The 23,059-nt window shown below is 62.6% G+C and overlaps 3 protein-coding genes across 6 annotated transcripts; 1 reads left to right on the forward strand and 2 right to left on the reverse strand.

Moving 5' to 3' along the window:
* The first annotated feature begins 170 nt into the window (after nt 1-170).
* On the forward strand, nt 171-1,780 carry SAPCD1 (suppressor APC domain containing 1). 3 transcript variants are annotated; one of them, XM_062185861.1, is made up of 5 exons: nt 171-284; nt 529-669; nt 1,119-1,214; nt 1,315-1,404; nt 1,476-1,780. In XM_062185861.1, the coding sequence occupies exons 1-5, from the start codon at nt 171-173 to the stop codon at nt 1,569-1,571; spliced, it is 537 nt and encodes a 178-aa protein (XP_062041845.1). In that variant the 3' UTR covers nt 1,572-1,780. The 3 variants fall into 3 exon arrangements, with proteins under 3 accessions (XP_062041845.1, XP_062041844.1, XP_062041846.1); XM_062185860.1 differs by having other exon boundaries at nt 1,338-1,404; XM_062185862.1 differs by lacking the exon at nt 1,315-1,404.
* On the reverse strand, nt 1,775-10,487 carry VWA7 (von Willebrand factor A domain containing 7). Its single transcript, XM_062185859.1, has 17 exons — nt 10,320-10,487; nt 9,736-9,984; nt 9,207-9,488; nt 8,684-8,780; nt 8,076-8,186; nt 7,189-7,384; nt 6,932-7,101; nt 5,621-5,733; nt 5,099-5,215; nt 4,529-4,714; nt 4,049-4,181; nt 3,776-3,931; nt 3,568-3,660; nt 2,960-3,261; nt 2,744-2,883; nt 2,473-2,647; nt 1,775-2,387 (listed from the first exon to the last, which is right to left on the reverse strand). Exons 2-17 carry the CDS (start codon nt 9,967-9,969, stop codon nt 2,214-2,216), a joined length of 2,679 nt encoding a protein of 892 aa, XP_062041843.1. The 5' UTR covers nt 9,970-9,984; nt 10,320-10,487; the 3' UTR covers nt 1,775-2,213.
* A 280-nt stretch (nt 10,488-10,767) lies between these two features.
* VARS1 (valyl-tRNA synthetase 1) lies at nt 10,768-23,050 on the reverse strand. Of its 2 annotated transcripts, none has more exons than XM_062185865.1 (30): nt 22,901-23,050; nt 22,213-22,631; nt 21,117-21,251; nt 20,890-21,028; nt 20,637-20,761; nt 20,450-20,534; nt 20,156-20,256; nt 19,929-20,056; nt 17,176-17,340; nt 16,950-17,031; nt 16,120-16,239; nt 15,920-16,028; nt 15,732-15,826; nt 15,445-15,535; nt 15,216-15,340; nt 15,031-15,134; nt 14,793-14,951; nt 14,620-14,710; nt 14,422-14,527; nt 14,267-14,337; nt 14,063-14,188; nt 13,713-13,817; nt 13,551-13,619; nt 13,388-13,466; nt 13,161-13,288; nt 12,734-12,889; nt 12,410-12,616; nt 12,222-12,333; nt 11,811-12,136; nt 10,768-10,904 (listed from the first exon to the last, which is right to left on the reverse strand). In XM_062185865.1, the coding sequence occupies exons 2-30, from the start codon at nt 22,597-22,599 to the stop codon at nt 10,836-10,838; spliced, it is 3,795 nt and encodes a 1,264-aa protein (XP_062041849.1). In that variant the 5' UTR covers nt 22,600-22,631; nt 22,901-23,050; the 3' UTR covers nt 10,768-10,835. The 2 variants fall into 2 exon arrangements, with proteins under 2 accessions (XP_062041849.1, XP_062041847.1); XM_062185863.1 differs by having other exon boundaries at nt 20,450-20,537.
* Between the last annotated feature and the right edge of the window lie 9 nt (nt 23,051-23,059).

A 23,059-nucleotide genomic window follows, 5' to 3' on the forward strand; every position in this document is an offset into this window, starting at 1 on the left:
AGGCCCAGCAAACACAGATTAGAGGGTCCCAAGGGAATCTCACCCCTGCCTCAGACAGCACAGCAGGAAGGAGCCCCAGAGGCCAGATGGATACAAAGCAGAAGGGGAGGGGGAGGGACCAGCCCCGCTACACCAGTGGGAGTGGCCTCCACCCTTCCTACCTCAGAGCCATGGGGAGTTGGGGGCCTAGTGGGCCGCCCCCGGTGCAGGCTCCCTACACGGTCCTGCTGCTGCCGCTGGAGACCAGCCGCCAGGATCCAGGCGCCCGGAGCTTCTTCCTTTGGGTGAGTACTAGCCCAGCGCCCAGTGAGAGGGCCCAGGGGACTCCCTCTTCTAGACCGGTCACGTTTCCAGCCCATTCTGAGGACCTGTCAACCTTCCCCTGCTTCCACTTGCCCTCCAGGTCCCCAGTGGCCATTCAGGGGTGACACTCAGAGGCCAGACAGTGCAGTCAGCAGGGGGTGCGGGAAGGACCTGGGCCTGGCCCCTATCGGAGAGTGAGCCCGCCCCGGCCTCTTGTCTCTCCAGCTGCAGAGGATGCGGGCTCTGGAAAGGCAGCAGGACGCCCTGTGGCAGGGGCTGCAGCTGCTGCAGCGAGGCCGGGCCTGGTTTGAAGACCGCCTGAGGGAGGCCCAGCGACAGCAGCTGCATCTGGGGGCCCTTGGTGAGGTGCGAATGGGGGTGGGAAGGGGGGATGAGCCAGAGTGTGTGGACACTGCCGGAGACTGCTCTGGCAATGGAAGGGTTAATGGACAGGGATTATGAATTGGAGGCAGTGGAATGACAGGAGGCCACAGTGTTAGGCTGGGAGAGGCCGCCCTGCATTCCCTGCGGCTGGACAGGGTAGGATTTGATCTCTGCCTCCGGTGGGGGAGTGGCCTGGATTATTCCATCGGAGCAGGGATGGAGAGGAAGGGTCCATAACGGATGGGGAAAGGGGGCATGGCACTATTTGAGGAGGATGGAGAGATGGAGGTAGGCAGCACTGGGGTTTTGCACATGCCTGGAAGGGTTTTGGGATAAGGGGATCTGAAAGAGGAAAGGAGCAGCGTGTGGGGACAGAGTGGCAGAGGACCCCAGGGTCCCATGGCGTTGCCAGCCTTCACCTTGTCCTTTAGGATTTTCTAACAGACTCACACTCGGAGCCTGAGGGCTCCCGGTTAGCCCAGATTCAAAAAGTGAACACCTGTTTGCAGAATCTGATTCAGGAGAAGGTGAGTCTATTGTTTTCAGGTTGGGCTTCTGGGACGTGGGACCCGGGAAGGGAGTTGTTAGGTCAGCACTGGTTTAACAGAAAAGAACGAATGTCCCCAGCTGTCCCCACGTCCACTGAACAGGGCTGGTTCCAGCGGCCCCCAGCACTGGAAGGAAAGGCCAAGGAAGCAGAACGTGGGGCAGCCACAGGTGAGGTGAGGGGGGACGGGGAGGAAAAGACAGGGAGGAGCAGAGACGCCCAGCGCTGCCTCCCCCTGCAGGAGTGGCCAAGGCAGCAGAGAGGAGTCAACCGGTCCGCGGGGCAGACGGCTCAGCCCCGCTGTCCCCGGGGGCGGAGGGCTGCCACCCGGGTCTGAACCTCCTCCCGGTCCCTCGGTCGTGAAGGAGTCATTGCCGGAGCCACCTTACTCTGCTGCACGGCTTCAGGGCGCGGGGCGGTGAAGTTCAGACATCTCCGTGGGAAGCGTCCTGAAAACTCCCATGTCACCTCCGCGGGGTCTCAGGCCCTCCCCGCCCCCACACGATGCGCAAGAATGAGCTTTCCTTAAAGGCCCTCGGGAGAAGATGTGTTTATTGAAACTGTCCTTCAACTTGAAATACAAAAATAAAATAGAAGCTGCTCTAGACTTTAAAATAAAGACAATTCTATCACACTTCCTGGCACCCTTCTACCTTACTCCCAATCCTAGGCACCTCCCCATACATCCTCCCCTCTTCCTAAGCCTGGGAGAGCAGAAAAAGTGGGTGGAATAAAGATGCTACAGAGAAGCAGCCGCTTTCCCCCAAAATGTCTTTGGTTTGGTTCCTGTGAGGGTCAGGGAAAGTGCATTGTGGGAACATCCATTGCTCTCCCCCCCAGTCTTGTGGTTTTTAAGAAGGAAAAGGGCCAAGTGCATGGGGAGATCTCCATCCCAGCCGAGAGGCAAGGTCCCGAGGCCCATGGGACCTTAGCGAGCAACAGGGCAGTGCTGGGGACCCTCCCTCCCCGGGCTTCGGAGTCACCAGGAGACCACTCCTAGCAGGAGCAGCAGCCCTCCGATCGTGCCCCACCAGGGGTTGTCCGCTATCCCTCCCCCAGTGCTGCCCTGAACCCCCCAAGGGGAGGGATGAAAGCTAGGGGTGGCCGTGGGGCGGATAGCGTCAGCCGAATGGGCCCCGGCAGCGAGCTGGTCCTGGCGGGAAGGAGAGAGAGTCAGGGTGCGCTAGAGCTAGCCCCCAGTTCAGCCTGCCCCGCATGCAGGAGGGAGCGCGCCTCACCTGCGGGGCCCTGGCCTGCACCAGGAGCCTGAGGAAGGCGTGGGTCGGGGACCCTGGGCCGCCATCTCTTCTCACTGCAGCCGCAGTTACGGTCACCACGGAGTCTGGGGGTGCCGAGTCTGGGATCTGCAGCCACAGGCGTCCCCAGGCAGACTCGTTCACTCCCAGCCGAGCCCTGGCCCGTGGATACTGACGTCAGGGTACACCCAGGGAAGACTCTGAGGGCCAATCGGGAGGGCTCAAGGGCGGGGCGTAGAGTAGTGGGGTTCACCTGGAGAGATTGGAGGTGAGGGCGAAGCTGGGGTAGACAGATGTCCTGAGATCTAGATCCTGAGGGCCCGAGAAGCTGGCGACGCGGAGGCTGAGCGGTGCTCTGCTACCCGGAGCCAAGAGGTCGGGGGGCCCACTGAGCTGCGGAGAAGGGCCCGTGAGGGGAGGGGCCGCTCCAGCTGTCTCCTGCCCGCCTCCCCGCCCCGCCCTGTCTCACCTCCAAAAGGACCGGCGCCACAGTGCAGGGCTGGGGGGCAGCCCTGCGCAGGCCCTGGCCCCCTCCGTCCTGGCCCACCAGCTCCAGAGAGAAGGCTCCGGCGGCGGACGCCAGCGTGGGCGGCAGTGCGGCCGCCAGGAGCCCTCGCTGTGGGGGTCCCACGGGCTCCAAGCGCACGCTGCCCAGCTCCGTGCCCTCGGGGACCCCTCGAAGGAGCGCGTGGGAGAAATGTGGCCGAGCGCCCTCAGCATTGCTGCTGGAGCCCAGCCCCGTCACTTCTACCAGCAGCTGAGTCTGCAGGCCTGGGACCGGGAGGGCAGTGCGTGAGATTCGCACAGTGGAGCACAGACGCGCTGGCTTTTGGGTTGGGGGTTACCTCAGGGCTACTGGTGGGCAGGGTCTGGAGGGAGGGGTGGGGCACTGAACTGGCACTTGAACTGGGTGATGGTTACACGGGTGTATCACGTGAAACCTACTGCACTGTAATCTTAAACGCAATGCCCTTCATGTAAATTATAACCCAAAGTTAGACATGCATGTACATGTAACGGGGACACACACAGGAATAAAACTCACGAAGTGGGGGAGGGGTCAGGGAGCAGACATACCTGCCACCGGCTGGGTAAGCGGGTAGAGGCCAGGGTGGGGCCCGTCCTCTACGGGGATCCCAAAGTGGAAGAGGAAGTCCAGGGAAGTCTGGGCTGGGGTAGGGCAAAGGCAGTGAGAGACCCCCCCATCCCCCAGGACTGGCACTGCTCCCTGCTGCCTGCACTGACCCCCTCCCCCTCCCCTTCCCAGGCACATCTTCCTCCTCACCTTGCACTCGCACCCGGGGCGGCGTGCCCTCAGCCGTGACCTGGATCTCCCAGGCCCCTGTCCGTGGGGGGTCATTCACGGTCACTATCCAGAACTGGCCAAAACGGCGCGTGTGACCTAGAGGGCCCGTGCCTTCCTCCTGGCTCTGGAAGACCCCTGGTGCGGGGGGGTAAGAGCTTGTCTCGTGAACCAGTTCCCTCCCTGGGGACGTCCCCTCCCCTTCCCCACCCTGCAGCGTCCACTCTGGCCTCGCTGTGAGACACAAGCAGGCACCTTCAGGGTTCCTGATCCGGAAGCTGCTGACCTCCCCATGGATCCTGACCGTGACTTTCCGGAGCAGCCCGTCTACACTGAACACAAGTGGCCTCCCAGGCACCACAGCAGGCGGTTCCAGTGGAAGAGTCACCTGCGGGTGGGCGGGACCAAGAAATGGGGGAGAAGGTAAGACATGGAATGAAGTGTGGACACAGCCAGGAGACTGAAAGAGAGCACGCATGCAGAAGGGCGACAGTCGAGAGAGCGATGACGCAGACATGGCCCTGAGGGTGGAAAGCTGGAGGCGAGGGAGGGGGTTACTGAGAGGGAAGGGCAACGAGGGAGGTGAGCAGCTATGGCTCTCGGAGGAGGAGACACTTCCTTTCCCACCCCTCTGGCCGGCCCCACGGGCGGGGAGCCATTGCCTGTCTCGGGCGGCGGCGTCACCACCCCGCAGCCCCCAGCAGGGGGCGCCAGCCGCCCGGGGCGCTTCCTCACCAGCGCCGCTGTGCTCTCCTCAACAATGGCCGCCACGTCCTGAATGTGCTGGTCCTTGGTGAAGATCACCTCTCCGCCTGAAGCCAGGGCCACTGCTTCATAGGGCTCAAAGCGCAGAGGGGACAGGACCTCACGGCGAGCTCGACCCTGCACCCGCGCCGGGTCTTCGGTCACCAGGAACGTCACCTGCGGCCAGAAGAGGCCGGGGTCCGGGGGTCCGCGGGCTGCGCACTCGTCCCCGAGGACCGTCGGCTCAGGCTCTCTCCAGAGTGGGCGATGAGCGTCAGCTCTGTCGGCCGCCCTCTGCCCGCCGGCACAGCCCCCGGCCTCTGCCCTGCCCTAGGGCTGTCGCCATCTTCCACGCTGGGTCTCAGACAACTGGATCCCGCTTCTTTTCTGGGCTGGGTCAGCGCGGCTCAGGGGATCGCGGCCCGCCCTCGCGGACCACGGTGCAGTCCACGTCTGCCTCTCCCGCCCCGTGCCGAGGCCGCTGGCCGCTCGTCCCCAGACTGTTTCACAGGGTCTCCCCGGCCCTGGGGCTGACCCGGCTCTCCTGTCAGCTGTGCTCACCCTGCAGCGCCGCTCGCGGGTCAGCGACTCCACCCGGTTGGTGAGAAAGGCGTCCTTGGGGGAGGCGTCCGTGAAGACGAAGATGTCCGAGAGTGGAGGCGTGTGCAGCAGGGCCAGCTGGCAGGGAGGGAGAGGGCTGGAGTGACAAATGGCGGGGGCCGGGGAAGGGGTAAGAGGACTGAGCAGAAGGGCAGGTGGTCCCGGGAGCCAGCGGGAGCTGGCGGCACTGCACTCCGAGGGTGGAGCGCCCCCTGGTGGTGACGCGCCCCCGGGTGGTGAAGCTCCCCCTGGTAGTGACGTGCTCCCTGGTGGTGACGCGCCCCCTGGTGGTGACGTGCTCCCTGGTAGTGACGTGCTCCCTGGTGGTGAAGCTCTCCCTGGTAGTGACGTGCTCCCTGGTGGTGACGCGCCCCCTGGTGGTGAAGCTCCCCCTGGTAGCGACGTGCTCCTTGGTGGTGACGCTCCCCCTCATAGGCCAGGAAAGGGAGGGATGGGAAGGGAAGGGGAAGGGAGGGGCCAGACCTCCAGCGCGGACAGGCACATCTCAGGCTCGTCTCCACCCCCTAAAGCGTGGATCTCATTGAGCTGTTTCCAGAAACTGTCAGGATCACTGGTTGTAAAGACTGGGCCGAACCCTGGGAAGAGAAAAAGGAGGCCGACAGTGAGGTAAGAGCTCCCGTCGTTCCCACCTGGGGCCTCCTCCCCAGATGAGAGGCCTGCTGGGCTTGGGTAGTGGGAACGAGTAGTGAGGGGAACAACGTTCCCTTCTATTTCTATGGTTCTTTACCTTTGTTGGGGCAGGGTGAGGCTAGTGCACCTAGCGGGAAAGGGAGACTGCACTCCCTGAACAAAATGGTGCCAGTTCCTGTGGTACTGCATGAACCTTACTGAGCACATGTGTGTGCATGAAGACCAGCCAGGGCCTCTGCTTCCTTATCAGGAAAGACAACCCTCAGAGGCTTGCCGGGAGAACTATGCACTAGTCTGTAAACCTTAGGGCCTTGATGCAGGGCGAACCTCCATTATTCACTTATTCATACCTTCATCAAACACATAGTAAGTGCCATTCAGTGGCAGCCACTGTGAGATTTACGCCGACACAACAGACTCAAGCCCTACTGTTAGGGACGTCGCAGTCCAGGAAGCATTTTATCTGATCATCAGTTCAACTCTGGGACACAGGCAAGGTAAGGCAGGTACTGACCCACTTACAGATGGTGAGATTGAAGCAGAGAGATTATGACCAGCCTGAGAACACCCAGTAAGACTGGTGGGCCCAGGCCAGATCTTCTGACTTCTAATTCAGCTGGGAAAGAAACATGAGGGATCTTCCAAAAGTTCATGCAAAGTGGTGTCATTTGAAAAGAAAAACTCCAGGGATTTCCAAATCTTTTGCACCAAAATAAGCTTGACTGTTAATTCCATTCCCCTCCACCCTGACTTTTTGAAGTAGTCTTGGACAGTGCAACTAGCTACCTCAGACGCTCTCCAAAGGCCCGGATCAGACAGCTCCCCGTGTTCATTTTAACTCACAGGGAAGGACAGAACTGAAAAGGACTTCCTAGCGCAGAAGCCTAAGAAAGCTGAGGGGGTGAGCCTGGGTGCGGGCCAGGCGGCAAGCTGGTGGAGAGTGCTGCCCTTCTGGAAACACTGGGAGCAGCGGCCTTGTTTCCTGCCTGCGGCCTTGTTTCCTGCCTGCGCACGGGAGCCCAGCAGAGGCTCACTCAGGGCGGTGGAAGCAGCCGCATTTCGATACGGAGGCGGAGCCCGGCCAGCCTCCTTCCTCCCCAGAAGCCTCTGCCCCCTCCGCCCTTCTGGTCAGACCACACTTACCTGGGTCGTGGAAAGGCACTAGTATGTAGTGTGCCGGCTCCATGGGGCTCCCCCGCCGCCGCTCGGCGATGTGGCGAGCCTGGATCTTGGCGGCGTTGATCTCTTCACCCATGCTGCCTGTGGTGTCCAGCACAAAGCTCAGGCCGGAGGCTGGGGTGATGTCCAGCAGCCTGGAGAGCGGGCCAGAGACACAGTGAAGCGTCTGTGCCCCCTCTGCCAGCCCCCTGGCTTCTCGGCTCCCCCGGGTGGCCAGTCACCTGGAGAAACCGCTGTCTCCCAGGCGGCTGCGCAGGAGGCTGAAGGCCTGGATGGAGGCGAGAAGGGCCAGCTGTGCTGCCTGCGCGTGCAGCGTGTGGTGCGGGGAGAAGCCCGGCGACGTGCTGTCTTTGTTGATGCCTCCCCGGGGGGGCTGTGAGCTGCTCTGGTCGAAGTGGCCTCCGTGGCTACACTTGCCTGGGTTGGGGAGAGGGGTCTGGGAAGTGGAGGGCAAAACCCAAGCGCCTCCTGAGCAAGCGAGGCCCTGCTGACCTGGTCTCCCCTGAGCAGAGCAGCAGGGAGCGGTGACACTTTGTGGAGGGCAGCTCGACAGTAAAGCTGCAGGGGTCAGTTGCCACAGCAGAGTGAATCCCCAGATCCCTCCTCAGGGCACAGTGGATCTCCAGATCCCTCCACAGCACAGGGTGGATCCCCAGATCCCTCTGTGGCACAAGGTGGATTCCCACACCCCTCTGCAGCACAGGGTGAATCCCCAGGTCTCCCCACAGCATGTGCTAGATCATCAGATCCCTCCACAGCACAGGGTGGACTCCCAGATCCCTCTACAGCATGGGGTGGACCCACAGACCCCTCCACAGCATGGAGTGGGTCCCCAGATTCCTCTAGCCAGTCCCCCCCCCCCCCCCCCCCGCCAAGCTGCCCACAGGCAACAGAGCAATCCTAACAGCTGAGCAAGAAGCGCCTCCCGTCCCGAATGACTGTGGTCTCCCCGGGGGCCGTCATGCCCCTGCCGCACTCCTGGCATCGCCTTGTTCTAGTAAGTGACGCCATAGCAAACGGGACAAGGGCCGAGGGGACTGAACGCCTGCACGTGATCAAACGCCGTGGCTTTCCCTTCTGATTTCTGGGGAACTTTCCCATCTGGTACCTGGAGGTTTGGGGGGATCAGTTCCAAAGTAGCCGGAGGTGAGGTGTGTGGCGCCCAGCAAGTTCCCAGGACAGCTCAGCTCCTCGCAGTCAGAGCACGTAGGATCACCCACTGGCAAGAGAGGGCAGGGGCTAAAATGCAAGGTTCTGCCACCCCGCCTCTGCCCCGTCACCCAGACTCCTTCCGCTTTTCCTCGCACCCGGAACAAGATAAAGCCCGGAGGTACCATGGCCACCTGTGCTTTCTGAGCTCGATCCTGGAGTTCCTGGGCTGGCAGCAAGACTGAGGCTTGGACACACTGGGATAGTGTTAAAGAGCCCAGGAAGTCGGGGGACCAGGCCTGCGGGGGTCATGCCCTCTGGAGACAGGAAGTGAATTTGTAATGGGGGAAGCAGCTTCCGGGTCATAGTTCAGTTGGGAGGAAGAGGAAACCCTGCGGGAGCCAGCTCGGGGAGGAAGCCAGATCAAAGGCCGGCCTGCGGTCTGGGGACCCGAGGCCCTCAAGGTGCCTTCGGAGCCGAAGTGAGGTCACCTCTCAAGAGACCTCAGGATGTGACACGGGGGCTGAGCAGACTGAGGGGCCCCCTGCCCCAGGGACATGGCCGTACCTTGGGCCAGGCTCTGCAGCTCCCGCCACGGCCAGAGGAGGTGAGGGTGTGGCTGCTGCTCCCCCAGTTCCACCCAGTTGCTGTGACTGTAGAAATCCTGGTGCCCGGGGAGGGGGGGGGGCAGAGGAGGGAAACGAGGCGCCATGCTGAGTGCTCCCACGACTCCAGCCCTGGTGGCCCACTCCTCGGGGTTCCCCTCATTGCTGCCGTCAGCCACCCCAACTTTCCACTGCTCTCTCTCCATCGCTCAGAAGCCCAGGTGGGACCCGCCCCAGCACCCCCCCACCCCATCTCGGCCAAAGGCCACGACGTGCCACTGCCCTCACCTCTCCCGCCTCACAGCTCCCTCTCTGACCCTTGCTTCTCTGCGGCTTCCGTGCCTCAGCCAGTTTGGAAGTGGGGGGCTAGCACGGGGCCTGGATCCTTTCGAGGGCAGGGGAGGCATGGTTCAGAAGGCACTGCCGAGCCAGCCTCCATCCAGGAGAGGGAGACTTGGCCGTGCAGGCCCCGACGCGGCTCTCACCTGCAGGGCGTGGAGCGCGGCCCCAAGGCGCTGGCGAGCCAGGGCATAGTCCAGGGCTCTGGCTGCCGCCAGGGTCTCCCGCAGAGCTCCCACAAGGCGAGTGCGTCCCTGGCCCAGCCTCTCGGCATCAAAGTGCAGGTCAGGGTCGTTCCTGGAAGTTGGCAGGAAGTCCTGGGCTGCGTTGGCACGAGCCACCTCGCCTAAGGCTGCTCGGAACCGCCGGGAAGGAGCCCCAGGTCCAAAGTAGGCAGCAAAAAGGTCATCGGCGAGGAGGGTTCGGCCCTGGGGAGATGGGTGGGTGACACAGGGGCTCCAGGGAAGGCCCTCGGCGACTGGCACCCAAGGCTGGGTGTGGGTGCATGCAGGGTGCTGGGCCCTCGAAGGGCGGGGTGGCCCCAGACCTTTCTGAGGAGGAGGACTCTTAATTTCAGGCCCAGGGCTGCAGCGGGGAGGTGGGCAGCCCTTCCCTTGACATCCAGGGCCCTCAGAGGGTAGGGGGCCCAGGGAATGGGAACCCAGGGGTGCTCACCAGGAAATCCTCAAGACGAACGGGAGGCCTGCCCGGGGGCGGCTGCTCCAGGAAGAGCTGTAGGGTGACGTTGAGCGCAGCCTCCTCGGTCAGGTCCTGGTGGGTGAATGAGCCGGGCGCGGCCAGGAGGCTCCAGATGTTGGGGAAGAAGGCAGCCGTGGGGGACAGCAGCAGCTGCAGCAGCAGCAGCCCCGAGGGGCCCAGGTGGGACAGGGGCGCCTTTCCGGGGAGCATGGCTGAGACATGGATCTGGGAGACAGAAAGCTCTCCAAGGACGAGGAAGCAGCAGCCGCTTCCAGGGCAGGCGTGGCTGTCTCCACGGGCACCTGCTCTGGCCCCTTCCTGCCACTTGAATGTCTCATCTCCTCCAGCCCAGCTTCCGTGCTGCCCCCTCAGTCACCCAGGCAACCTGAGGGCCTCATCTGGACAACCAGGACAAACACCTGCCAGAGGAGGCGTGCGAGGTCCCGCCCCAGGGCCTGCCTTCCCAGCCCACCGCCCCTTCCTGGCAGAGTTCACAGCCCTGCCCCACAGGCACCCCCCACACACAGGAAGTCCAAGTTGCTCTCAGGCCTCTCCCCTACCTGGTTGCTGGGTGTCCTGGGCAGGGCCGGCCCCAGCCTGGCGTCACAGGGCACTGAGGTCAGAGTTATAATTAACCGGGCTTCAGTGCAGGGGGAGGCCCTGCCGGCAGCAAGGCAGGACAGGGAGCCCCAGCCCCTCTGCTCATGCCTGCCCAGGGCCACAGGCAACAGCGGTGCCAGGGCGGGTCTCCCGCGGCCGCAGTGCGGAGGTGAGGGAGGCGAGCTGGGGAGGAGGGAGGGAGGGAGCGAGCAGCATGACTCAGGCTTGGCACGGCGCCAGGGACGGACCCAGCCAGACGTGCCCCTCTGCCCACTGGGACCCAGCGCCTGGCTTCTAGCCCTCGGCCGACCGACCGCTTGCTCAGATTAGGCAGCTTGAGGTTTCAGGAACCCAGCCCAGCCCCACCGCCTGTCCACCGCCTATACACAGACGAAAGACGACTCTGTGGCAAAATATTTTATTGCTGCCATCCCCATGGCGCACCACTGGGGGGTCGTGGGTTGAGGCCAGGCAGGTCACAGCATCTTCTGAAACAGGGTGATGGCCTCGTCCACCTTCCTGAGCTCTGCTTCTGTCTGCTGGAGCTGGCGTGGAGAAAGGGGAGGGAGGTGAAGACCCAGGTCTGAGAAGAGACCCTGGCACTCAGGAGGGTGAGGGCCAAAGCTGAAAGACTCTGAGGACCACGGGAGGCAGGCAGTTAGGGGGCGGGGAGGTGGTAGCCACCTTGCCACTCCCCGCCCCGCCCCACCCCATTCTCTCTAGCCTCGCCAGCGGCACCTGCTCTCTCCCACCATGGCCCAGCCTCTTGGGTCTTGCATTTCTCCCCCAGAGCGGTCAGTCCTCAGACAGAGGGGCCTCAGAGCCACGTGCACCCCCCACTGCTCTGGTGCTCTGGGGCGAGTCACTGAGCCTGCATTTGTCAAGGGTGCGAACACTGTGCGCCCTGAGGGCTTGAGAGCCTCGTGCGGGGAACCACCTCCACCAAGGCCAGCTCGCAGCCTGGGTACTGTTCCCCTTTGTGTGCACAGTCTACCCCACTGCGGTTCCTTGGAGGGGTCCCAGGAGGCAGAGGGTCTCCCGGAGGACACGGCGAGCCGAGCCCGCCACCCCCGGGCCAGCTCTGTGGCTGCAGCTGCAGGAGGTGCCAGACCTGGGGCTCCCTGACTGCACATGGGTCTGGAGCCCAGGCAGGCATGGGGGGGGTCTCCGACCTGGGGCAGCTGGGTGGGCACAGGCGGTTCAGCTGGGCAGTGGCTCATCTCATTCTATTCTAGGTCTGCCTCATCTCCAACCTGTGCAACCCCGGGCTGGGCCCCCACTCCCGGCTGCATGTGTAAGGGGACGGAACTATGAGATCCCAGCTCAAGGCCTTGAGCCCTGCACTGTCCAGGGAATTCCTCAGCCAGGCCTGGGCGCTGTCCAGCCTCAGGCGCAGGCCTTGATGCTGCAGGGAGCCGACGGCGCGGGAGACACCTCGCCACACCACACACCTTGGCTTCGTCTGCCTCCTGGACTTCAAGGGGCACCTTGACAGAGTAGCCTGGGGTGGCCCGGCGCTCCTGCAGCCGCTGGGCCTGACGCTGGGCCTCGCCTCGCTTGGCCTGCAGCTTGCCCAGCTCCCGGGCCGGGTCCACCAGCCCCTGCAGCTGCAGGTGGATGGAGCAGCGATCAGAGGCCAGGGCCACGGCACAGCCCTGTGGTGTGGGAGCTCCCGGCGCCAGGACGGCCACCACACCCGCGCTGGCCAGTGCCTGCACGTAGCCCGCCACTGCCGACGCCAGGGTGCCCGTGGCCTCGTCAGCCACTTCCAGAAAACCTGTCGGGGAGAGAGGACGCTGAGGCCTGGCTCCAAGGAGACAGACGACAGTGGGGCGGGGGCGCCGTGGGGGCCCGAGGCTCACAGTCGGGCCTGATGCGGGTGAGGTTGTAGTCGGCACGCAGGGACCGCACAGCTCGTGTGATGCTGAGTGCCAGTTCGAGGGCGGCTTCCGCCTCAGGGTCCTTCCAGGGGCACTGTGGGCAGAGTGGGGGGTGAGAGGCCAGGTGGAGGGCCGGCAGCCCCCTCCCCCCGTCCAGAGCTCAGCCCTACCTCGGAGGGCTCGGGGTACGGGGTGACGCAGAGGCTGGGGGGGGCCTGTGGTGCCCGTCGGGGCAGCCTCTGGAACAGCTCCTCGGTCACAAAGGGCATGAAGGGTGACAGCAGCCGCAGGCCAACGTCCAGGCAGGTGTAGAGGGTCTGGCGCGCACACTCAGCCGCCGCCTGGTCCTCGCCGTTCAGGACGGGCTTCAGGCACTCCTGGGGGCGGGGCAGCGCAGGCCTCAGGGCCAGGGTCTAGCCTCCAGCCCTGCTGGTACCTGCGAGGTCTGGGCAGGGGCCCGGCTGGCTGCCCCCTCCCCCGCAGCACCTCCTCACCAGGTAGACGTCACAGAGCTCATAGAGCCAGAAGCTATACTGGGAGGTGGTGACAGCTGGGAAGTCGTAGGTCTGGAAACCATGGTTGCTGAGTTTCACGGCTTCCGCCAGCCGGCTGAGGATCCAGCGATCCACCAGGCTCTCGTGGCCCCCGGGCTTGGAGAGACAGGCTGTGTCAGTGGGTGAGGCCCATGTGCCCTGGGCAGGAGCTGGACCCGACCGGGGGCGGGAACCATGGGAAAATCTGGTGCCAGGAGCCTGCTGGGGGCCGGGACGGCATCTAGGGCGCAGGAACAGGCCTCCAGCCACCTTGGGGACACGCCCTGCCCTTCCCCCGTAACTGTGGCCCCGTGTCTGTCTGCGCCCTCAGCTATGTGCAGCCCTGCACCCAAGTGGCAGGGGTGGGGTGGGGATGGACGGCGCCAACCTGGGAGGTGGGCGAGGGCACAAAATCCTTCCCCAGGCCACGGAGGGCGAACTTGGTGGCATTCCAGAGCTTGTTGCAGAAATGGCGGTAGCCCAGAATCCGGTTCACGTCCAGGTTGATGTCGCGGCCTGCGTTGGGGCGAAATGGCGTCCTCACCACTGCCTCCCTCCACGGCGAGCGGAGGCCCGGGTGGAGAGGGCTCTATGCCGCAGTTCTGGCGGCCATACCTTGGGATGTGTAGGCGCACAGTCCAAACCGGAGGGCGTCGGTGCCACACTCAGGAATCCCCGCCGGGAAGTCCGCCTTCTAAGGGGGTAGGAGGAGGGGCCGTGTCCTCAGCCAGCCGGGCCGCCCTCTGCTCGCGCTCAGCCCTCGCTCCCGGCCGCCTACCTGCCCTTCCTTAGCCTTCTCCACCTCGCTGGGATCCAGGTTGCTGTTCAGCAGCTGCTCATGGAGGCCCTGGGGGCGGAGGGGGAGCGGTCAGGCGGTCGTGGCCGCAGCCCACTTGACCGCCAGCTACGCCTTCTCAGCGGGCCCTGCACCCAGCCCCACCTGCAGGGAGACTCCGTGGATGACGTCCAGGGGGTCAATGACGTTGCCGAGAGACTTGCTCATCTTCCGGCCATGGGCGTCTCGAACGATGGCGTGGAGGTAGACCTGTGGGGTGGGGATCGAAGCCGGTGAGGCCGAGTCCCCTCCCTCAGCCTCAGCGCCCCGCACCCCAGGGGCCTGCACCTGTTTGCATCCCCTCCCCCAACCCCCATGGCGTGTCCTCAGCAGCTCCTTCCTCTGAGAAGGCGGGGATCACTCGGGTGGCCCAGGCTGGACCGCAGCCCCGCCCTGCCCCCCTGACCCCCCATCCTGTGGCACAGGAGGGCACTGGGGCTCAGCCGACTCCACACCTCTCTGAAGGGCAGCCTGCCGGTGAGCTTTAGGCCGAGCATGACCATCCGGGCCACCCAGAAGAAGAGGATGTCGTGGCCTGTTTCCAGTAGCGTCCCCGGGTAGAACACACTCAGGTCTTCCGACTGGGGAGAGACTGGCTGTGAGGGGAGCCCAGTGGCTGCCTTCCAGACCCCAACCCCCACCCAGCCGCAGGAACACACCTGGTTGGGCCAGCCCAAGATGGAAAAGGGAAAGAGGCCGGAGGAGAACCAGGTGTCCAATACATCCTCATCTGAGGGAGGTCAGAGGTCAGTGGGAGGGCAGCGAGGATCCGCGCCCCAGCTCTGCTCCCCGCCCGCCCCCGGCCCCGCCTTGCCTTGCTGCAGACTGATCTTGTCAGGCGTCACTCCAAACTCCTTGGCCGCCTTCTCGCGGGCCTCTGCCTCGCTGCGCCCACTCACCCAGTACCGCCCGTCGGGGTCCTGCCACAGATGGAGAGGGTCTGACTTGCCCTGCCTGTTCCCCAGACAGGGACACTCCACCCCACAGCCCCCCAGACATCTCTGGGCCTCACCTCCCCAGGGGGCACCGCAGGGTCATGGACGGTGACGAAGTAGGCCGGGATGCGGTGGCCCCACCACAGCTGCCGGGAAATGCACCAGTCCCTAGGAGGGGGGGGATCAGGGAGGCCTGCGCCTCGCCGGGCCCTCCCCAGCCACCCTCTGCCCACCGAGGGGCCCCGCGCACCGGATGTTGTCCATCCAGGCGTGCCACGTCCGCTGATGGGCCTCGGGCAGGATGCGGAGGTCACCCCGGGTCACGGCAGCGCTGGCAGCCTGGGCCATCTCCCCGCAGCGCACGTACCACTGTGGCCGCAGCAGAGGCTCCACCACGTCCTTGGAGCGGCTGCGGGCAGTGGAGAGGGAGGCTTAGTGGCGAGCACCCTACGCTGCCCCCCACCCGCCCTCCCAGCCCCGCGCCTCACTTGCAAAGCGGCACCACCATGGGGTTGTCCTGGACGCCACGGAACAGTCCCTGCTCCTTCAGCGCAGCCAGCACTGCCTTCCTGGCCTCAAACCTGGGCAGGCCCTGGGCGGGCGGGAAGCCCGTCACGCAACGCCTGGGTACCCGCATCTCCCTCGGCCCGGCCCCACCCCTCAGGGGTCTCACCAGGAAAGGCGGGGGCACGTTGACCAGGGCCCCTCGGGAGTCCATGATGCTGATGGCCTCCAGCCCGTGCCGCTGCCCCACCTCGTAGTCATTCTGGTCGTGGGCAGGGGTTATCTTCACCGCACCTGGGGCGTCCACGTGCCAAGGTCACCTCCCCGGCCCCACTTCCCTGTACAGCCCCCTGGGAGCCAGCCCGGACGGCTGGGGTCTGCCCCGCGGGGCTCCGCACCTGTGCCAAACGCCATGTCCACAAAGTCATCGAAGACGATGGGCAGGCTCCGTGACAGGAACGGGTGCCTCACGCTCTTCCCCTTCAGGTGCTGGGGCCAGAGGTCAACCAAGACTGCGTGAGGGCGGGCCCGAGCCCCCTCCCCGCCCAGGGCCCTGACCGTCCCCACACCCAAACTCCCGCAGTGGCCACGGATGGCTCCAACGCCAGGGCCGGGAAAGGACCCAGAGGAGGAGCTTCTAGCGGAGCTTCTTCTCAGCGGAGGACCCCAGTCCCCACACCCCCACCTGGTATCTGGAATCTTCAGGGTGCACAGCCACAGCCACATCGCCCAGCATCGTCTCGATCCGAGTCGTCGCCACCACCACCTCTTCGTCACTGTCTGGGGTGACAGAAGGCCTTGTGGTCTCAGCCCTGGCCCCTGCCTGTGCCCCCGTCTCACTCAGCCCAGGATCCTGGCGCCCCTGGTTCCCACCTGAGCCTTGGACCTTGTAGGCAAAGGACACAAGGACCCCGAACTCCACCTTCTCCTTATAGCCAGGCACGGGGAGCAGGGTGCGACCCGTCAGCTCCTTCTTGTCCACCTGCAAGAGGGGCATTCAGGAAAGGGGCCGGGGCTAGGGGCCGGGTGGCGGCATGCGGTGGAGGCCGGGGAGGCCCGTGGGGCGCGAGCACCTCAATGTCGGAGATGGCCGAGTTCAGGGTGCAGGACCAGTTGACAAGCCGGGTGCTGCGGTAGATGACTCCTTCCTCGTGAAGCCGAACGAAAGCCTCCGTCACAGCTTCGCAGAGTTTCTGGGGGGGAGGGGAAGTGAGCAGGCTGGGGGTGGGTGCCTGGAGCTGCACAGACACCCAAGGCAGCAGGGCCCGCTGAGGCCTGGCCTTCCAGAATCCCCCGGTCAGCCAGACCCCCTGAGGGGAGAAGCACTTTTCTTCTTCTTTTTAATTACTTTATTTGAAAGGCAGAGAGATAGAGAGAGACCTTCCATCGGCTACTTCACTTCCCAGATGCCCACAACAGCTGGGGTTTGGCCAAGCTAAGCCAGGAGCCAGGAACTCCATCCAGGTCTCCCATGTGGGTGGCAGAGACTCGGGGACTTGGGCCATCCTCTGCTGCTTCCCAGGTACAAGGGCAGGGAGCTGGATGGGACACAGAGCAGCAGGGATCCCCAGCTGCACGCCTGCTATGGGACGCCAGCATCTGAAGGGCTGTCTTAACCACAAGGCCCAATGCCTGCCCCGGAAGTTCAAGGGCAATCTGATGATGCCCAAGACGGCAGGGAAGTTACTGGGCTAGAGCGGAACACTACGGAGTTCAGGCCCCATGGGTGAGGGAGGCAGGACGGCGAGTTGTCAGGAGCCTTCGGCCGCTCCTGGAGCAGGGCCGGGGACTCTAGAGAACCTGCCATGGGGGGCCCAGCGCCAGCGCCGTCAGTGAGTGGGCTCTTTTCCTGCAGCAGGGCCTTGGCGCCCCCCACCCCAGCCCCGAGGCGCCTCCCACGCACAGGGTCCATGGTGAAGCAGGCTCGGTCCCAATCCAAGGAGCTGCCGAGCTTCTTCAGCTGGTGGTAAATGCGGTCGCCTTTCCTGCAGGTGGAGACGAGCAGGGCTCAGCACTGGGGGGGAGGGCAGCTGATGGGGCAGGGTGGGGCTCACTGGCCCTCTCCGGAGGAGGGTCCGACCCTGCGGTCTTTCCTGGTGAGGGGCAGGGCGGCAGGGCCGTGTACTCACTCCTCCTTCCACTTCCAGACCTCCTGCAGAAAGGCCTCGCGGCCCAGTTGGTGCCGGCTCAGGCCCCGCTCTCGCCACAGCTTCTTCTCCACCACCACCTGCGTGGCAATGCCTGCATGGTCACAGCCAGGGTTCCACAGCGTGGTCTCCCCGCGCATGCGGTGCCTGTGGGGGCACGGGAGATCAGACAGTGCGCTGGGCTGCCTTTCAAACAAATAAATCTTAAAGAGACAGAGGTGCTGCTATGGCCTGGGAAAGAAGAAGATGGCCCAAGTCCTTGGGCCCCTGCACCCACATGGGAGATCCAGAAGAAGCTCCTGGCTCCTGGCTTCAGATTGGCCCAGTTCTGGCCATTGCAGCCAATTGGGGAGGGAGCCAGCAGATGGAAGACCTCTCTCTCCCTCTCTCTGCCTCTCTTCCTTTCTCTGTGTAATTCTGACTTTCAAGTAAGTAAATAAATCTTTAAAAAAAAAGAGAGAGGCCACACCGCGGCTCACTGGGCTAATCCTCCGCCTGCGGCGCCGGCACCCCGATTTAGTCCTGGTTGGGGTGCCGGATTCTGTCCTGGTTGCTCCTCTTCCAGGCCAGCTCTCTGCTGTGGCCCGGGAGTGTAGTGGAGCATGGCCCAAGTGCTTAGGCCCTGCACCTGCATGGGAGACCAGGAGGAAGCACCTGGCCCTGGCTTTGGATCGGCACAGTGCGTTGGCCGTAGTGGCCATTTGGAGAGTGAAACAACGGAAGGAAGACCTTTCTCTCTGTCTCTCTCTTACTGTCTAACTCTGCCTGTCAAAAAAAAAAAAGAGAGAGAGAGAGAAAGATAGAGGGAAGGAAGGAAGAGAAAGAAAAGAGGGGAGGAGGGAGGGATGTTCTGTCTACTCTGCTTCTGATCCCGCTTCCTGCTGATCCAACCTCCTGCTCATGTCATCCAGGGAGGCAGATGTTGGCTCAAGTACTTGGCCCTGCCTCTAACGTGGGAGACCCACATGGAGTTGCAGGCTTCTGGCTTCAGGCTGGCCCAGCTCTGGCTGTTGCAGGCATCTGGGAAGTGAACCAGTGGACAGACCTTTTTCTGTCTCTCTACCTTTCAAGTAAGATAAAATTAAAAGCAATAAACAAAAAATTTTTAAAACAAATGAGTTACCTAGAATATTTGGATTTTGCAGTTGTTACTAATGAAAATATTAACAGTAAGAAAAAAAACAATAAAAGGGAGAAACATTCAAAAATACACAATCCAACAGCAGGAGAAAATGTATATAAGCCAACAAACAATGTCCAGAACAGGTGATGACCACTCCAATAAACCAATTAAAAAAGAAAAACAAAGAATCAATAGAAAATGGGCCGACGATAGGAGTCCCTTCTGTTAGAAAAAGAAAACCAGGGGCTGGCACTGTGGCATAGCTGCCTACAGTGCCTGCCTCCCATAGGGCACCAGTTCGTGTCCCTGCTGCTCCACTTCTGATCCAGGTCTGCTATGGCCTGGGAAAGCAGTAGAGGATGGCCCAAGTCCTTGGGCCCCTGAACCCGTGTGGGAGACCTGGAGGAGGCTCCTGGCTCCTGGCTTCAGATTGGCACAGATCTGGCTGTTGCAGCCATTTGGGGAGTGAACCAACGGATGAAAGACCTCTCTCTCTCTCTCTCTGCCTCTCCTCTCTCTGTGTAACTCTTTCAAATAAATAAATAAATCTTAAAAAAAAAAAAGAAAACTAAACCTCCCTCCCCCATTCCAAGTACCTAATTTGGGTAGAGGATTTCGCTTTTCTTTCTTTCTTTGAAAGCCAGGGCATCAGAATGACAGAGAGACAGAGAGAGAGAGAGAGAGAGAAGGAGAGAGAGAGAGAGGAGACAGAGTTCTATAAGTGGCCACAACAGCCAAGGTAGGACCTGGCCAAAACCAGGAGCCAGGAACTCCACTGGGGTCTCCTACATGGGTGCAGGACTTGTGCCACCTTCCATTGCTTTCGTAGGCTTGTTGGCAGGGAGTTGGATCTGACAGGGAGCACCAGCCAGGCCTAGAACTGGTACTCCAATATGGGATGCCGGCATCACAGGCAGTGGCTTCACCTGTTTTGCAACACTGGCCCCCTGGGGCAGAGGTCTTGGTCTTTTAAGAAAAGGAAGGCTAAATTTCGATGGGTATACATACATGTGAGCAAACAGAAAGACACACAGCAAGGTGCTAACAAAGGCTAATGTGGGGGGAATCAGCCTACAGGAGTGGTCGACGAGCCCTGAATCTCAGTTTCTTACAAGACACATCCACAGATTTCTCGTTACACTGCTATTTTTTCAGAGGCACGTATTTGGCGTAGCAGTGAAGGTGCCACTTGGAGCATCCGGGCCTGGGTTCAAGTCCTGGCTCTGTTCTCGATCCCAGCTTCCTGCTAATGTGCAACCAGGGAGGCAGCAGCTGAGGGCTCAAGTACTTGGATCCCTGCCACCCCTGTGGGAGACCCTGATGGAGTTCCCAGCTCCTGGTTTTGGCCTGACCCGGGCCCCAGCTGTGGAGGGCATTGTCTCTTTCTCTGGTTCTCTGCCTTTCAAATAAAATAAATATCTGTTAATTTTTTAGTAGAAGGAGAGGGAGGAGAGAATCTGTAAGGGGGTGTTGGATGGATTCCTTGATTACTGGACTGAGAGGAGGGGAATGAGCAAGAGAAGCGAAGCGCCACAAGGGGGCAGAGCTGAGCTCACACGGAGTCTGGCCAGGGAAGAGAAGGGAGCCCCGAGGGCAGGCGCGCATAGCTCACCATCGAGTCAGGGAGTCCTGGATGGCGTTGGTGAGCGCGTGGCCCAGGTGCAGGGAGCCCGTCACGTTGGGGGGTGGGATGCACATCATGAAGACCCCTCGGGGGTTGGGCGTGGACACGCTGGGACGCTGAGAGCGGAGGACAGCGCGCTGAGGCCTCAGTCCCCGCCCCCAGGCAGTGCATCCTCCAGCCCCTCCCCTCCCGCCCTGAGCCCCGCGCCCACTCACCCCATACTCCGGCTTAAAGAAGCCCTGTTGCTCCCACCAAAGGTACCAGGCGGCCTCCACGTACTGCGGGCTGTACGAGTCAGGCATGGTGCCACTGACGTCTGTGGGGCGGAGGGGAGGGCTCAGTGTGCAGCTGAGAGCAGGGGCAAGGGGCGGGGCCCGCAGGGGGACAGGCTTCTAGCATGCCCATCACGAGCCGGAAACCCTCACCCAGCAGCGTGATGTGCGCAAGGCCGCAAGGCCGGAGCAAGAAGGGGCAAAAGCTTGGACGGAGCAGCTGGAGGGTGGGGTTACCTTTCTTCTCTCCGGGTGGGGTTGGGAGGTCATAGGTGATGACCCCAGGGTCCCGTTTCTCCTTCTTCTCCGGTTTTGGTTTCTTCTGCTGGGGGGGTTGGGGAGGGGGGGGAAGATACGACAGGTCCAGGCCATCAGCCACCCCTCCCGGGCACCACCTCCTCCAGCTGCACCCTGAGCCTCTCACCTCCCCTGGCGGGGGCTGCTGCTGCTGCATTTTCTGCTTCTGTTGGAATTTTTCTAGCTTCTCCCGCTTCTTTGCCTCTTTCTTGAGCTGAGCAGCTGTCTTTGGGGGTGCAGCCACCTCAGGGCCTGGAGAGAGGCGCAGGAGGTCACACTCAGCCCCCTGGGACCCTCTGTAACAGTGCTACTGCCTTTCACGCGGGCTGTTGCAGCTGCAGGCCCCGGCCGCAGAGGAGCCCCCATCCGTCCTCCCTCACCTGGCTGCTGAGAGAAGGGCCTGGCCCCCGAGTACAGAACCACTTCTCCCAACACGGCGCGGAATTCTGGCTGCTGGATGCACGTGAGGAACCAGCGGGTCACGTTACCCCAGATCTGGCGGGCCGAGGGGTCCAGGACCTAACACGGGGAGTGACCACCATCTCAGCCACCCTACGGCAAGGTCAGAGAGGGGCTCTCCGTTCCTCCCCAGGCCCCAGCGACTCACATATCGGAAAGGCAGCAGCAGGGCTGTGACAGCCGCCAGGTCAGCCAGCGTGGGGGCCTCCCCAGCCAGGTAGGTGTGCAGACGGAGCCACTCCTCCAAGGGGCTCAAGGCCCTGCCCAGGGCTCCCAGGGCAGCCTGTGGGAAGGGGAAGGGGATGAGACAGGCCTGGCCCACCCCCCAACCTGATCCGGTAGGCCTCCCTCCACACCCACTCCTGCAGATCACCACCTCTGAGGTCAGTCTCTCCTTCGCTCACACACTCATATCAATACTTCTGACGGATCCAGCAAATCTCTATTGAACACGTACTATGTGCCAGGGCGATACAGTAAGCACAGAAGTTAAAGATCCTCTGAGGCAGCAAAGTAGTCACCAGGTCCAGGGCTTAATTCTTATACAGCGCCTGTCTGCGGAATGAGGCGACCACGTGGACAGGCCGAGCCCTGCCTGCGATCTTACAGGGAGGACCATACATGAGCAACTACCTAGTACACAGCCCTCTTTCTCAACTCTTACAAAGAAACACACAGCAGGCTGATGGGAACAAGAAATTCTAGGAAAGAGAGACTCTTTTAGACAGGGCGATGACGCCAGGGTCTGTGTCACAAATTCATTCATTCGAGAAACACCACGGGCCTGCCACGTGCTAGACACTGCGGCGGCAGGAGGCGGAGCTGCAGGTAGGCACAGCCCTGCTCTGGAAGGACTTACAGACATAGCCGGTAGGGTTTTTCCTCTCCCTTCCTCCTCATTTAATTTCTCCTTTATCTCCTTCCAGCAGCCGCCACCTCTCCCTCACCCAGGCTTCTCTCAAGTCCCAGTAACCACTATCTATTCTCATCCAACTCACCAAACTTTTACCTGGAAACTTCGAAGCTGCCTGGCACGGGACTGTGTGCTCAGACACATCCTTTAATCGCATTAACTCAGCGAGGCTGGTATTACATCAGGCAACCGGCTCAGAGTTTAAGAAGCCAGCCCAAGGCTACCACACTCAGTGACAATCTGGGACTTGATCAACGTTTTTCCGTATCTGATGCCTCTATTACAACCATCTCCAATTTCCCCCTCGACCTCCTCTCTCCTCCCCACTCACCTGGGGGTCCTGAGCTGGGCTTCGCAGTCCCAAGGCGGGCAGCGTAGCCCCACAGGCAGCCGGTATTAGCTCCGTGTCGGCGTAGCTGACCCACTGTTGGACGAGGACAGCTGCCCGGCTGCCCCCAGAGCCCCCGAGGCCCGCTGGCCACAGCAGCTGAGACACAGCTGTGGCCCCCCACACCCACAGCCCACCGGGCCCCTGCTCCAGGGCAGGCAGGCGGGGTGGGGGAAAGGGCGTCCTACTGGTTGGGGGCGGCTGCAGACAGATTCGGGGGTGGGCTCCTCCCCATCCCGGCCCCTCTCCAGCCTCCCCATAGCGAGCAGCTATGAGGGCCCGGAGGCTGGGGAAAGCATCGGGGTGAGGGGAGACGTAAAGGATGGACATGGTTATGCGGCTCCCAGACGAGATGGCGAAACCTGGGAGAAAGAGAGAGGGGGTAGATTGAGGGACGCAGGGGACCCTATGCTGAAGGGAGAGGGGGCCCTCGGGGGGCTCCTTTGCCGCAGGCGCCCGAGACGCCCAGGACCGGGAGCCCAGGGGCTAGCTCTCACAGTGACAAGGAGACCCCGCCTGGGGGAAGAGGGGGCGGAGGTCTCCCCAGGATCGCAGGGGTCTCCGGGAGCGCGGGGGTTCGCAGTAGTGGTTCGGCGTCCGGTGGACGCGGGTTCGCGCCGCGTGTACGTACTGGAGGGAGGTGGTCGGGCAGGGCCGGGAATCCCCCTCCCCAACCGGGAGGCCGGGGCGGAGAAGTCGGGCGGGCCTCGGAGACGGTGGGCGGCTCTCTAGGCGACCCCGGCTCCCTGCGACCGCCGGCCCGGCAGTCGGCGCCCACGTGTTCCCCCCT

This window comes from Lepus europaeus, chromosome 3 (genome assembly GCF_033115175.1).
Source record: "Lepus europaeus isolate LE1 chromosome 3, mLepTim1.pri, whole genome shotgun sequence".
NCBI classification, from domain to species: Eukaryota; Metazoa; Chordata; class Mammalia; order Lagomorpha; family Leporidae; genus Lepus; species Lepus europaeus.

Excerpts from the sequence above, each read along its gene's own strand:
- VWA7 (XM_062185859.1), bottom strand. The coding sequence starts at position 9,969 with ATGCTCCCCGGAAAGGCGCCCCTGTCCCACCTGGGCCCCTCGGGGCTG. Across the intron at positions 4,182-4,528 it reads AGGAGAGCACAGCGGCGCTG|GTGACTCTTCCACTGGAACC; the intron begins GTGAGGAAGCGC and ends GCCCACCCGCAG. Across the intron at positions 3,262-3,567 it reads GCTTACCCAGCCGGTGGCAG|GCCTGCAGACTCAGCTGCTG; the intron begins GTATGTCTGCTC and ends TCCCGGTCCCAG.
- SAPCD1 (XM_062185860.1), top strand. The coding sequence starts at position 171 with ATGGGGAGTTGGGGGCCTAGTGGGCCGCCCCCGGTGCAGGCTCCCTAC. Across the intron at positions 285-528 it reads CCCGGAGCTTCTTCCTTTGG|CTGCAGAGGATGCGGGCTCT; the intron begins GTGAGTACTAGC and ends TTGTCTCTCCAG. Across the intron at positions 1,405-1,475 it reads AGAACGTGGGGCAGCCACAG|GAGTGGCCAAGGCAGCAGAG; the intron begins GTGAGGTGAGGG and ends CTCCCCCTGCAG.
- VARS1 (XM_062185863.1), bottom strand. The coding sequence starts at position 22,599 with ATGTCCATCCTTTACGTCTCCCCTCACCCCGATGCTTTCCCCAGCCTC. Across the intron at positions 20,057-20,155 it reads TCTTTAAGCCGGAGTATGGG|CGTCCCAGCGTGTCCACGCC; the intron begins GTGAGTGGGCGC and ends CTCCGCTCTCAG. Across the intron at positions 14,338-14,421 it reads CAAGATCAGTCTGCAGCAAG|ATGAGGATGTATTGGACACC; the intron begins GCAAGGCGGGGC and ends GACCTCCCTCAG.